The sequence below is a fragment of the Homarus americanus genome, unplaced genomic scaffold, assembly GCF_018991925.1.
Source record: "Homarus americanus isolate GMGI-L3 unplaced genomic scaffold, GMGI_Hamer_2.0 scaffold39675, whole genome shotgun sequence".
Lineage (NCBI taxonomy): Eukaryota > Metazoa > Arthropoda > Malacostraca > Decapoda > Nephropidae > Homarus > Homarus americanus.
The window spans coordinates 5,858,182-5,872,106 of record NW_024736071.1 but is presented as its reverse complement, the minus strand read 5'-3'; the positions used below and the strand labels follow the sequence as shown (position 1 = coordinate 5,872,106).

Genomic DNA, 13,925 nt, shown 5'->3' with positions numbered 1-13,925 from the left:
AGTGACATCTAAATATCGGGCTATGTGGCCGGTAAAACTATTATTATTCCATATATTTAGGGTGGAAAAAAAAAGCAGGGAAATCAACATACTGCTGAATCAACATACTGTACTGCTGTGAGCAGACACTCAGTGTTTACCCTTGTGAAGAACAAGTACCGTTCACCACAAGCAGTCACACCACACACCTTGTGAAGGCTGCTGCCCTCACACACTAGAACCAACTTTTTCTGAAATAGTAAATCACATCCCGGCTCAGCCCTCACGTTAGTTCTGGTATTGTTGTGTGTAGCTGTAGTTGAAGCTCTTATTGTCCTATACGAAAAGTAAACTTTATTTTACCTCAATAAACACATGGAGAACATTGTATGTCACTTATAATAACATCACATCAGTTTTAGGGGGGGGGGGGTATTGTACTGCAGGCTATCATAAAACTGTACTACTTCATAAAACAATTTCCCCTGTAAGCTTGTATTTCGGGAGCCAATCGGTTATTAAACCGTTATTTTGTACTGCTCCAGGACAGTTTCATATTTTATATTGTTAAAAGTTATGTTTCCCTAATGTTTTTACAGAACATTTAACTAAGCTAGTGACTAGTGCTATTATGACTATGTACAGTGAAAATAACAGTTATGTTTAGTCTTAAATATCGGTGTTGTATATAACAATTATCAAACAATAAAATATAGTCCTGCATTTATGATTTTACTTTAAATTCTGCGGACCACAGCGCTGACTTATGTTGGCTTAATACACCTGTGGCCGATCGCTGATTACTTGTACCATTAAGTGGCCGACTAGTGTGTAAAGGTTATGGACCACTGATCTATCATCTTTATCTTGAGGAGGCAGATGGGAGATGCAGGTCACCAGGAGGATGTCATAAAGTGGCGGAGACGAGAGGACGTGCACGGGTGGGGGAGAAGGGGAGAAGGGAGAGAGGAGGAGGATGAGAGAGAGAGAGGGTGGGTGGGTGGGTGGGTGAAAGGGGAGGAGGACGGATAGTGGGGAAGAGGGGAAGAAGAGGAGAGGAAGAAAGGGTGGGTGGGTGAAGGGGCTGGAGGAGAGACTGGCTTTAAAGGTGAGCCGGCACCAAGCGACTCATGACCAGCACACTGACACAACTGAAGACTGAGTGAGTGGGTTGTTGTGATCACTGCACAGGGTCGTGGCCAACAGTACACTCTATCACCTAACACACCGGACATGGCCACTTTACGACCGTATTGATGCGAGGCCATATGGACCCAGTTGAATCTCCTCGGTATAGCAGCCCGGCCAAACAAACAAGATTAATTATAATTGGTTAATAATTACATTGAAAGTACCTGTCCGAACACATGGAGAATATTATACTCATTATAGTTGAAAACATTTAGGTGTATAAGTTAAACAGTGGGGCTAAACTTGTGATTTTGATTGGAATTAAATATCCTGTTGTATTGGTGTTCAGTCGACCGCAGATGGATACTGTTGTAAGACTCGGGAAAAATCTAACCTGTTTGTCTGCTTTCTCTTGGTGTTGTCGGTCAATACGCGTAGATTAATATGTTTTTGTTAAGAACCACAACAGAATAAAAGTAATATAGTGATCATTATACTGGTATGTTGACTTGTATACGATACTATCATACGCCAGTATACTAGTCTTGATGACGATACTGACTTGTCATTGTAATCATACTGACAAAAACATCGACATTTTAGTGCTCTTTTCAACAAGGTGCAAAACAGGACCTGCCGTAGTAATTGATACAGTGTGTGTGTGTGTGTGTGTGTCCACTCCCCGTCAGTATAAGGATAGTAACGCTTGGAGGATCACCACACAAGACGGTGTCAATACTTTCGAATTAGCCCAACTGCATACCGAGGCAGACAAGCGCCAACGCCGGAAAGACGCTGCCGCCGCCCCTCCCGCACTAGATGTAGCCCTCCACCTGTGCAACATGTGAACGACTCTGCCGGTCCCGTATCGGGCTCTTTAGTCACCTCAGAACTCACCAACGTAGGTGACATCCTTAATAACTCATATCACTGTCTCAGAGCTCACTGTCTCATAGCTGGATGATCGTCATACTCGAGTGACAGCAAAGTAGCGTGTTACAGGTAGGACAGCGATATATGATGAAGGAGTGCCGTGTGAGGTGAGGACTAAAGGTGAGAGGACGGAGGATGTCGGTCTGTATGGTGCCTACCAGCTGCAGGCGACCGACCGTCTGAGTTGACAACAATGAATGAACCTCAGCAGAACACCGAGGACTAAATGAGAGACGCATTAAGATATACTAACTGAAGAAGGGAGCCACTCTGATGCACAACACTGATGAGTACTCTGTGTGTGTGTGTGTGTGTGTGTGTGTGTGTGTGTGTGTGTGTGTCCTTTAACAGTTGAGAGGACGAAAGACAGAAATAAGAGGAACATATTATTTTTTTGCAACACTTATCTGGTAGAACACAGTCACTCACTATCAGGTGCATGGTGGTTGTGTTGCAGGCAGCTGGGAGGACACGTTTGGGTGTGTGATGGTATCAGATAACAGTCGAGCACCTATCACCAGGTCACAGTGTGGGCAACAGGCAGTTTCTCCCCGGCGGGCAGTGGATCAATACTCACCCTCGTCATATAAAAATCAGCGAGGATGAGCTGAAATCATGGGTCATCCCCGTCGTTGTCATCTCCTTCATGGGTCACCCCCGTCGTTGTCATCTCCTCCATGGGTCACCCCCGTCGTTGTCATCTCCTCCATGGGTCATCCCCGTCGTTGTCATCTCCTCCATGGGTCACCCCCGTCGTTGTCATCTCCTTCATGGGTCACCCCCGTCGTTGTCATCTCCTTCATGGGTCACCCCCGTCGTTGTCATCTCCCATGGGTCACCCCGTCTGTCATCTCCTTCACCCGTCGTTGTCATCTCCTTCATAGGTCATCCCCTGTCATTGTCATTGTCATCTCCTCCATAGGTCATCCCCGTCGTTGTCATCTCCTTCATAGGTCACCCCCGTCGTTGTCATCTCCTCCATGGGTCACCCCCGTCGTTGTCATCTCCTTCATGGGTCACCCCCGTCGTTCATCTCCTCATGGGTCATCCCGTCGTTGTCATCTCATGGGGTCACCCCCGTCGTTGTCATCTTCATGGGTCACCCCCGTCGTTGTCATCTCCTTCATGGTCATCCCCGTCGTTGTCATCTCCTTCATGGGTCACCCCGTCGTTGTCATCTCCTCCATCACCCCATCGTTGTCATCTCCTCCATAGGTCACCCCCGTCGTTGTCATCTTCATGGGTCACCCCGTCGTTGTCATCTCCTCCATGGGTCACCCCGTCGTTGTCATCTCCTTCATGGGTCACCCCGTCGTGTCATCTCCTTCATGGGTCACCCCGTCGTTGTCATCTCCTTCATGGGTCATCCCGTCATTGTCATCTCCTCCATGGGTCATCCCGTCGTTGTCATCTCCTTCATGGTCACCCCGTCGTTGTCATCTCCTTCATGGGTCACCCGTCGTTGTCGTCTCCTTCGTTCATCCCGTCGTTGTCATCTCCTTAGGTCACCCCGTCATTGTCATCTCCTCCATGGGTCACCCCCGTCGTTGTCATCTCCTTCATGGGTCACCCCCGTCGTTGTCATCTCCTTCATGGGTCACCCCCGTCGTTGTCATCTCCTCCCGCCTACGACACAGCTCCTCTCGTGAGATGGCCGGGTGGAGATGCCTGGTCGTAATACTGCCACTCTTTTAACGACTTCCTGCACATCTTAGGCGAGAAATATTGGCCCATTTCTTCTAAAGAATATTTACGATTATTCAGGACGACAGGTGCTGGAATTTACGGTTCTTTCCTCTCTAGCACTCGGATTTTCAGAAGTTCGTACGTTAATGATGAAAATTATGCGTTATAGTATAGTTACAGTGTAGTTTGAACGTCATTTTGGCTGTTATGTATTTGTTGCATTCTACTGGTAAACCTATCATCATGCATGACTATGAGAACTCGGAAAGATTCGTACGTGCACAGTATTATCGTATCGTAATAAGGGCCAATTGCAAGAACGATTATGGGGTGTACGGCGTCATTTACGATGACCTTCTTGCCCTGGTCTTTTTCAGCAATATCGCCTTTAACACATGGAATTCTGCACTTTTCGAAGCTTTGGAGGAGTCTCGAAACAAGTTTACCTGGTGGGAATTATTAGCTAGTGCTGTACTCAAAATATCGAAACTTTGAGATCTCTCCAGAGTTTCAAAAGGATGGCATAACTGAAACAAGATCAGGGCAAGGTCATCGTAAATGGCGTCGTACACCCCACGACTGTTCTTGCAAGTGGCCCTAAGTGTTAATTTATATCTGATTTCACACAAAGATGAATGTGTGAAGGGCATACAGGTGGTTGGTGAGAGTGGGTAGGGACACCACCACATAGAGTCGCCACTGTCCCACATTTTCCCGCCAAACACTTTACCAAACAAAAAACGAACACTTTTTTTCTGGGTGTTGGCGGGAGTGATTTCCAACAAGTGTGAACATTAGCATCACAATAGCGTCCTGTAAGACATCCTCCCACCCGCCAGGAGCTGAGTTGTTTGTTAATCATCCACTGGTCAAGGCTACAATACAATAATACAGTCACTGCTCCACACTGTTCATTCCCGCGTAAATAATGGAAGTTCCTCGTACATTTTCAAGTATTTACAACAATTAAACTCTTATATAACAAATTACCTCACCAAACGTACTCTAAATAACTTTCCTCTCTTAAAGACAATAAATATTCAGTTAACTGTGTGAGGTAGATTTACTAGACGATATACTGTAGTCTGTTCATCCCGGAAGAACCTTTACCCCAAGCCTCTCGTTTCCACATTTTCCTGCTTTAAACTATTCACATTAGTTACACCAACCTCACTAAAACCTTAGACACACAGTTAAATTACCTGGTGACAGTCAAGCTTCCCATTTTCACAGCAGTTAATCATCACACAAACTCGATATTTTTATTATAATTGTTTATTTTTATAATTCCTGCTAAAAAGGCTTCCACATTAAAATAATATAGATTTACTATGATTACATCCAAATATATATATAATTTTTTTAATTCAATGAATACAGCAAATACATGCATGGAATTCTTACAGATCAACACACTGCCATGGAAGTTTTTTAACATTTACAGTTGTCGTAACAGACCAGTCAAGATTAGGCTGCAGTTACCAGAGGTCAACTTTCACTTGTTCCGGACAATCCGACAAACTTCACAGTCCACACAACACCACACCACACACAACTGGGAGAGCATCATCCACAAACACCAATATGTGACGTCATAAAAGACCTGAATAAAAGATTTCTGGAAATCGATTGTGGAAGACTGCTACTCTGACTGCCTGTCTATGAAGGCCTCAGGCAAACACTGTTATAACTACCTCCGTTGTGTGTGTGTGTGTGTGTGTGTGTGTGTGTGTGTGTGTGTGTGTGTGTGTAACATTCTCAAAACCTAATTTGTGTAAAGATTAACCAAGGGCTAGAGTTAAGAGTCACACACTTTAATCTTAAACATTACATCTTAAAAAAAAGTGACTATAACATTTTGGGATGGGCCAACTAAAACAAACAAACATATAATATTAATGAAAGACTTAACCAAATATACGGAGTCTCATCGCCCTGGAGGAGGATGAGGACCCTTGAGCCTTGACTTCTCCACTCCTCTGTCGACAAGTGGCCGCCTGAGAACACCCAAGTCTCTCTCCCGCCATAAACATAACACTTTAATCCCCCCCAAGACAAAACCCCGACCAAACAAAAGGTAAACACCACTAATTGTGTCCCCCGTAAAGTGGTTATTGGATGCATCTTTCCCACCTGATTAAACGAGGAACTACAGTAGTTATTAAGTTAGAAAGATTAATCCAATAAATCATTACTGGACAATATTTTCATCAGATTAAATTAACCAGGAAATTACCCTAGTAGTCTCTTGTAGATGACTCGAGTAAGTAATAATTATATACTGTATACCGGTACGAGTTTACTACTATCACACCACAATAATGAACGAGAAGACGAGCTGTACCTTCTGGTCTACTTCACAGAGACAGCCACAAAAGTCTGACAACTCCTTTAGGAAACACGAGATAAAAACTTATAACTTAACATCTGGAAGGAGAAGTGAAGGACATCTCAGTATCCCAAGGAAGGAGAAGTGAAGGACGCCACAGTATCCCAAAGAAGGAGAAGTGAAGGATGCCTCAGTATCCCAGGGAAGGAGGTGAAGGACGCCTCAGTATCCCAAGGAAGGAGAAGTGAAGGACACCTCAGTATCCCAAGGAAGGAGAAGTGAAGGACACCTCAGTATCCCAAGGAAGGAGAAGTGAAGGATGCCTCAGTATCCCAAGGAAGGAGAAGTGAAGGACGCCTCAGTATCCCAAGGAAGGAGAAGTGAAGGACGCCACAGTATCCCAAGGAAGGAGAGTGAAGGACGCCACAGTATCCCAAGGAAGGAGGTGAAGGACGCCTCAGTATCCCAAGGAAGGAGAAGTGAAGGACGCCAGTATCTATCCCAAGGAAGGAGGTGAAGGACACAGTATCCCAAGGAAGGAGAAGTAAGGATGCCACAGTATCCCAGGGAAGGAGAAGTGAAGGACATACAGTATCCCAAGGAAGGAGAAGTGAAGGACGCCTCAGTATCAAGGAGAAGTGAAGGACGCCACAGTATCCCAAGGAAGGAGAAGTGAAGGACATCAGTATCCCAAGGAAGGAGAAGTGAAGGACGCCTCAGTATCCCAAGGAAGGAGAAGTGAAGGACGCCACAGTATCCCAAGGAAGGAGAAGTGAAGGATGCCTCAGTATCCCAAGGAAGGAGAAGTGAAGGACGCCTCAGTATCCCAAGGAAGGAGAAGTGAAGGACGCCACAGTATCCCAAGGAAGGAGAAGTGAAGGACGCCTCAGTATCCCAAGGAAGGAGAAGTGAAGGACGCCTCAGTATCCCAAGGAAGTAAAGGACGCCACAGTATCCCAAGGAAGGAAGTGAAGGACGCCTCAGTATCCCAAGGAAGGAGAAGAAGGACGCCACAGTATCCCAAGGAAGGAGAAGTGAAGGACGCCTCAGTATCCCAAGAAGGAGAAGTGAAGGACGCCTCAGTATCAGTATCCCAAGGAAGGAGAAGTGAAGGACGCCTCAGTATCCCAAGGAAGGAGAAGTGAAGGACGCCTCAGTATCCCAAGGAAGTGAAGGACGCCTCAGTATCCCAGGGAAGAAGTGAAGGACGCCTCAGTATCCCAAGGAAGAAGTGAAGGACGCCACAGTATCCCAAAGAAGGAGGCGAGGAGCCGGTAGTATTAAGGAACCACTGGAGCGAAATAATTTGAAAGGAGCCGGTGAATAAAGAGATCGATACTGCACACGGGGGGCTGCTATATTTGAACCTGGTGAATAGGGGAGGGGATAATCACCCTTAACTGTAGGGGGTCGAGAGGCGGGTCCTGTGTTTACCTTAGCTATTAGGTGACCTATTCGTCTGAGCGAGTGTGTATGTGTGTAGGCGAGCACACACTGATCCATACGTCTGGACTTTCATATAAAATCTTGTAAATTCTAAATTCGTTTCGGAACTCAAAAATTTAATAAAAAGGGATAAGTTGCGCCCCTTTATAAAACATCTGGGTGCACCCCTTTATATACCTGCGTGGTACTCAGTTGCTCCTTATCTTTCAACTTAAGGTCGGGAAGATGATGACGTCGGAAAAAATAACGCCAGACCAAAGATCACGCAACGGTTACTAATTTAGTTTTAAAGTCAATCTAATCTTAAAGTTAAACTTTTAAAAATTAATTCTTCCTCTCTATTTCACGTATCAAACAACAATAATTTCTAAAAACTATAATAGATGACATGTAATTACTTCACTGGCCAAGCGTGGATGGACCACCACCACATGGGTGAGCACCATCCACATTTACCATTACAGTATTGTATCGTATTTGAGGGACATCTTGTGGATGACACAAACCAGCATCTAGCAACTGGTGGTTTTTAACACGTTTCCAAGATTTCATGTACGGAAATTTCCAAAAGGTTTGGATAAAACACAATTACAGTTACTTCTTAAACGAAGGCAGTTTTGACACATGATACAACAAATTAATACCATTTTGTATAATTTTGCCAAAATAGCATAAAGACTAATGTTACTCATGACTTCAACATTACTAAACTTGAGAAAAAATGCTTCTATGTAGTTTCCATTACACTGTACTGTACACCTGCTACCATCCTTGATGATGCAAACGGACACTTCCGTCTGCAGAGAAGAGTGTCCAGACTGTCCACTGGTGTGTGAGCGAGTGTGTGGTGGCCACGGCCCAGACAAAGGTCGTCTCACACACCCTCAATAATCTCCGCTCTGGCCCACCGCCTTTTTTTCCTCTACACTTATTGAGACATTGGTATTGAAACAGTTTATTTAGCCAGAAGAACACTAATACAGTGTCGATTAAAAATCATAATACGCATTAACATGGCTACGCCAGTTGAGAGCCAGAGCTCTCTTGTAGGAACCTGATTCTAGTATACTGTACATTTATCTCAAGGAAATATTATGTAACATTTGGTATCACCTGGAATAGTACACACAGCATGGTGGTAATAAGAACCATTTCATACTTTTCCTAAATTGATTCATTTAACAATCATCCTACGTTCCTTCCAACCTTGTGATGTAATTATGATTTTTCCTAAATTGTTTCATTAACAATCTTACTGCGTACTCGTAGGCTTGTTTCTAGTAGAGTCTTTACGTCAGACACAACTGTGCTGGTAAGAAGCGGCGGTGTTTCCAACGTGTTGGTGTTGATATTAGTGTGGTGACACGCGTAGCTCTAATCGATATGTCATGGGTTCGAAACTTTCTCGGCCCGAACACACGTGAGAAGGGTGTTATCTATTGTGTCCCTCACTACCAAACATCACAGGTTACCTCCTGTACTAACACTATATACCAACCGACCGAACGAACTGGAAGCTGGTAAGTGGTGAAAATTATTTTTAAAAAGTGATAGGGGTTGGGGTGTAAACGGGGCTGCCTAGTATAGGCCAATAGGCCCGCTGCAGTTTCCCATTACCCTTATAATCTGCGAAGACATTCGGCATGCATCTGCTGCTAAGGAACGAGGAGTAATGGGAACTGCTGCAGAGCCGTGCAGGAGCAGCTAAACTCTACACTACCACACACGTGACACTGATCACGATGTTCACACACCATACAACACAAAATACTGTGTGTTCAACACTAACCTGCACAAGCAACAACTAACACTCATCTTTACACCGACATTTAGTGTTGGGAGTTCAACCACCGTATTTTTAGAAATGTGTTACTAGAGGCTGCAAGGCAACATACAATTTGTCATTATAACACTGATTTATGGTGATATTGCGCCAAAGTAAGGTTGCCGCAGTGAATAACGTGTGACACTAACGGTAGCCACTGATTCTTCTGGATTAAGTTGGATAGTTTGACGCTGCATGAAACACGTCCATGATAATACCTTGAGTCACCCACATTCCACTTCGCTAGCATGAGTCACCAACTTATGAACAGGTCTCACACACACACACAGGAAGTTAAGCATACTGCCTCTCACCGCCCTACACCAGACCCAACACTGTGATTCACATACTCTAGTTAGTCTTGTGAATAGTGCGTGTTGACAATGGGCTCTACAGGCCGCCTGCCACCAGCCTGCCCAACACCTCAACCTTCACCACATTCTTTCACAGCATTTATGGTGACCAATCAAAATAATTTCACCACAAGAATTCAAGTGACCAAAACAAAATTAGAAATACTGTATTCCTTGATCATAAAGCGAGTCTTACTACGTACTGATGTAGTGGGTTAAAATGCAGAACAAAGTTGAGCGAATCGTAGGAAATTACAAGGCATCACAGTGGGCAGTCAATCATTATAAATTATGTATTTGGGCTCAAAACAAACTGGCTTTCGCCTCCTCCTAACATCCATCAAAACTACCAGCGACCAACACTACTAGCGACCAACATTACTAGCGACCAACACTACTAGCGACCAACACTACTAGCGACCAACATTACTAGCGACCAACACTACTAGCGACCAACACTACTAGCGACCAACATTACTACCGACCAACACTACTAGCGACCAACACTACTAGCGACCAACATTACTACCGACCAACACTACTAGCGACCAACACTACTAGCGACCAACATTACTACCGACCAACACTACTAGCGACCAACACTACTAGCGACCAACATTACTACCGACCAACACTACCAACACTACTAGCGGCCAACATTACTAGCGACCAACATTACTAGCGACCAACATTACTAGCGACCAACATTACTAGCGACCAACATTAGCGACCAACATTACTGCGTCCAGCACTGCCAGAGACTAATACTACTTGCGACCAACACTACCAGCGACCAACTTGCGACCAACACTACCAGCGACCAACACTACTAGCGACCAACATTACTGCGTCCAGCACTGCCAGAGACTAATACTACTAGCGACCAACACTACCAGCGACCAACATTACTGACCAACACTGCCAGACTAATACTACTAGCGACCAACACTACTAGCGACCAACACTACTAGCGACCAACATTACTAGCGACCAACATTACTAGCGTCCAGCACTGCCAGAGACTAATACTACTAGCGACCAACACTACCAGCGACCAACACTACTAGCGACCAACACTACTAGCGACCAACACTGCCAGCGACCAACACTACTAGCGACCAACACTACTAGCGACCAACACTACTAACGACCAACACTGCCAGCAACACAATGCCCTCAAACACACGCCAGTAACCAGGAGGTGAGTAGGTCAGTTGGTTGGTACTACTGGTAATATCAGAGAATTATACAGTAAACATAAACCGAATCAGTCATCAATGATGGCCCGGATGTGTAGGCACTAAAAAACTTGAAAATAGGCAGGCAAAATAAAGTGGCAAAATAGGCATTAAAAAGGCATTTATTCCCAGAGCAATTATAGAAATAAAACTAGAAATATAACTAAAGTACATAGGTTCCAAAACTAATTCTTCCTTACAGTAGACTCGCTCGGGATTTGCCGTTTTGTGTATTTTTCCAAGAATAACTTCAGAGACTTGTTCTCTAGCTTCCACAACGGAATACCAGCATCAACAAAGGCTCTACACAGATCTAATGAAAAGGTAGACTTGCGGCTGGAGGATGCACTGAATGTAGTCAGCAGACTCGTTTGCTGGCTTCCTGGTTTCGTTTTCTGAGCAGCAGTTTAATGTTTAGCAGTCTGCACATGCTGCGAAACGAAGTACTTTTTCTCGAAATTCACTGCTTTTTCACACACTTTGCAAAACAGCACTGATCCACCAGTGGAAAAAACGTCACATCCAAACTCCCGTAGAAGATCATTCAGCTTCTTGCCAGATGGTGCACTAACTTTGGGCATTTTTACTTTTTTAGAGCGCTGCCCTCAGCAGTCAGGTCTGCTGTTAGCCTAGTACTGTACTGAGGCAGTGCGTCGACTCATATACGTCTCGTGCCGACAAAAGCAGTGATGCCAAGTTTTATGGGTGCGGTTTGCTAAGTTTTATGGTGTTCCGAAACTTTAATTTAGTGTTTGGAGTGTTACTTTGTGGAAATATGTGCAAAAAAGCACAATAGGCTATTATTTAGTAGATTAGGCATTATCACTCGCAAGTCCCAAAAAAAGGCAAAAAGGGCATTTTATGGCATTTTGCCTAAACATCATTAATAGGTGTGTGTGTGTGTACTCAGGCAGTGGTTCCCCACGTGAGAGGGAAATAAAGTCAGTCAGTTGAGCCCTGTGTTTCCCTCCCACCCATGAAATCCACTTGTCATGGATCGATCACATGTTTGGATCAAATAATTACGAGTTAGTTGACCTTGAAAGTAATATAAGTACAAGATGTTAAGTTAATTAAAATTTGATTAAATTCATTTTAAAGAATGGAGGGTAAAACAAAAGGCGGCGGGCATGTAAACAGGTTTAGGAGCCACTGTGAGTCATGAGAGTGAAGATAAACACTGTACCGTACATCAGCAGTAAAGTGTGTACAATGACTGGGGAAGAAAGACCCATTAGTAATATAGATAGTACTCACTCTTTGGGAATGGGAGCGCTTGTACGGCCTCCTTGAGGTAGGCAGTGATGGACTGGGCGGAGGCGGGCTCGTACTCCAACAGGTAGACGGAGAAGGCACACGCCACTCCCAGGTTGTTGGTGGACGTTGGCCACACACCGTTACGGATCGAGTTGCTGCCGGGGTGATAACAATACCGTAAATAAAGTGCTAAAACAAAACGCACACACACACCTCGGCATATCCCCAACTAAAACAAAAGGGGGGGGGGGGAAAATGAATCTCTAACTTACATGTTCGTTACAAAACATCATTTTAATCCACTGCCAGTACCCGAGTCAGAAGGTCCATTTACACTAATTAAATCGTGTAGAAACTGTCTTTAGTCGACGACCAATTATCGTTCTTCTAGCGTTATCCAATATGACAACTCAGGTCTGACGCCTTCACTGACGTTGCATCTCTCGTACTTGTAACTGGACTACCATAAACCTTCTCTATCATGTATGCGTATTTCTATGTGCACAGTATAACCTTAGATCATCCACTTAGGTCGCTACACATTCTTATTCCGTGCCTATCCTACCACAGCACAGGTCCCCAACAGTCACCAATACCCCTCCTCCTCCTCCTCCACACAGGGACTTGCCACGCCTTGCCATAAATAGATGTATTGTACCGGGAATCTTCCTCCACACACTCATCCTCTCACTATATGTAACTTGCTGGCATGATCCATGGCCCTTCAGGCACTTACGCCCTTAAATGTCAAGAAGACAGACATGAACTCCACATGCTCCCCTGTTGGGCGCTGTAAACACTCGCGGGGGAAAATATGAATTACATCATTCCTTGCCCTGTCAATCCTCCCAGCTCTGACAATACAACCTGTAATTAATAAACTGTCAATCTCTGAAACAACAGTTTTATTTCCCTATATATGAGTAGGAAGATTCGTTAATTCATTATTTGTAGCCTCATTATGCCCGCAGTACTAACTATTCCCATATATTAATGTTCATATCGGACAACAACAATTACTTCTGTAATAAAAGTAACTGACGAAGTAAATAGGAAGTACTTGTTTGCACGTTTAAATGGGAGACCTATCACAATGGATAAAGTCGTATGTGGGTGAAAGTGCTCGACTCCTTGAGCATTGCCAACCACCCAAGCCCCGCGACCTGCACCCCACCCCACCACCCTCACTACACCCGTCACACTCACCCAACGTCTGCCACCCACTCACTACCTATGATAAAATTAAACGTTTTCAAAACACACACACACACACACACACACACACAATGACCGTCTGCTAAAGAGGAAGACGTGTCCTGGCGCTGTGTACTGAGGCTGCCTGGAGATCAAGTGGACCTCTTCCCCCACCAATAAACCAGTGCAAGGATTGACTATCCATTCACGAATGCTATAAAATTAACAATTTCAGTTCCTAAAGAATGGAAAACACAGTGTGAACAGTGTACACATCAGTGGTGGTAAACAAGGGTCGTCACTAGCATCTCAATCCCATGTGTGAAATGGGGACCGCTCCTCGACGACCACACGGCAACTGTCGTGGGTCGCCTTCCCCTTACGAGAGAACTAACATCGTGACAATAGCTCCCTGGACGACAGTGTCATGGTACTACTTTAAATCGTCTATCATGAGGCACTCAATACACTGGCTCTATCAGCTCCCTCTCAACTTCATTTTATCTCTAACTACCAGTTTAGGACAGGTCGCCACAACATCCCGTCGAGGAGCA

At 44.7% G+C, this 13,925-nt stretch overlaps 1 protein-coding gene across 3 annotated transcripts in view; it reads right to left on the bottom strand.

Annotated features, from left to right (window-relative positions):
* Positions 1 to 13,925, bottom strand: part of LOC121871770 (carnitine O-palmitoyltransferase 1, liver isoform-like) — a 73,397-nt gene that overhangs the window by 44,044 nt on the left and 15,428 nt on the right. For 2 of the 3 annotated variants that reach the window (XM_042374218.1, XM_042374219.1), the window contains one exon: positions 12,178 to 12,332. The exons of the other annotated variant lie outside the window; for it this stretch is intronic. In XM_042374218.1, coding sequence (XP_042230152.1) covers positions 12,178 to 12,332 — 155 coding nt within the window. The remainder of the gene's footprint in view (positions 1 to 12,177; positions 12,333 to 13,925) is intronic. 3 annotated transcript variants of the gene reach the window in all.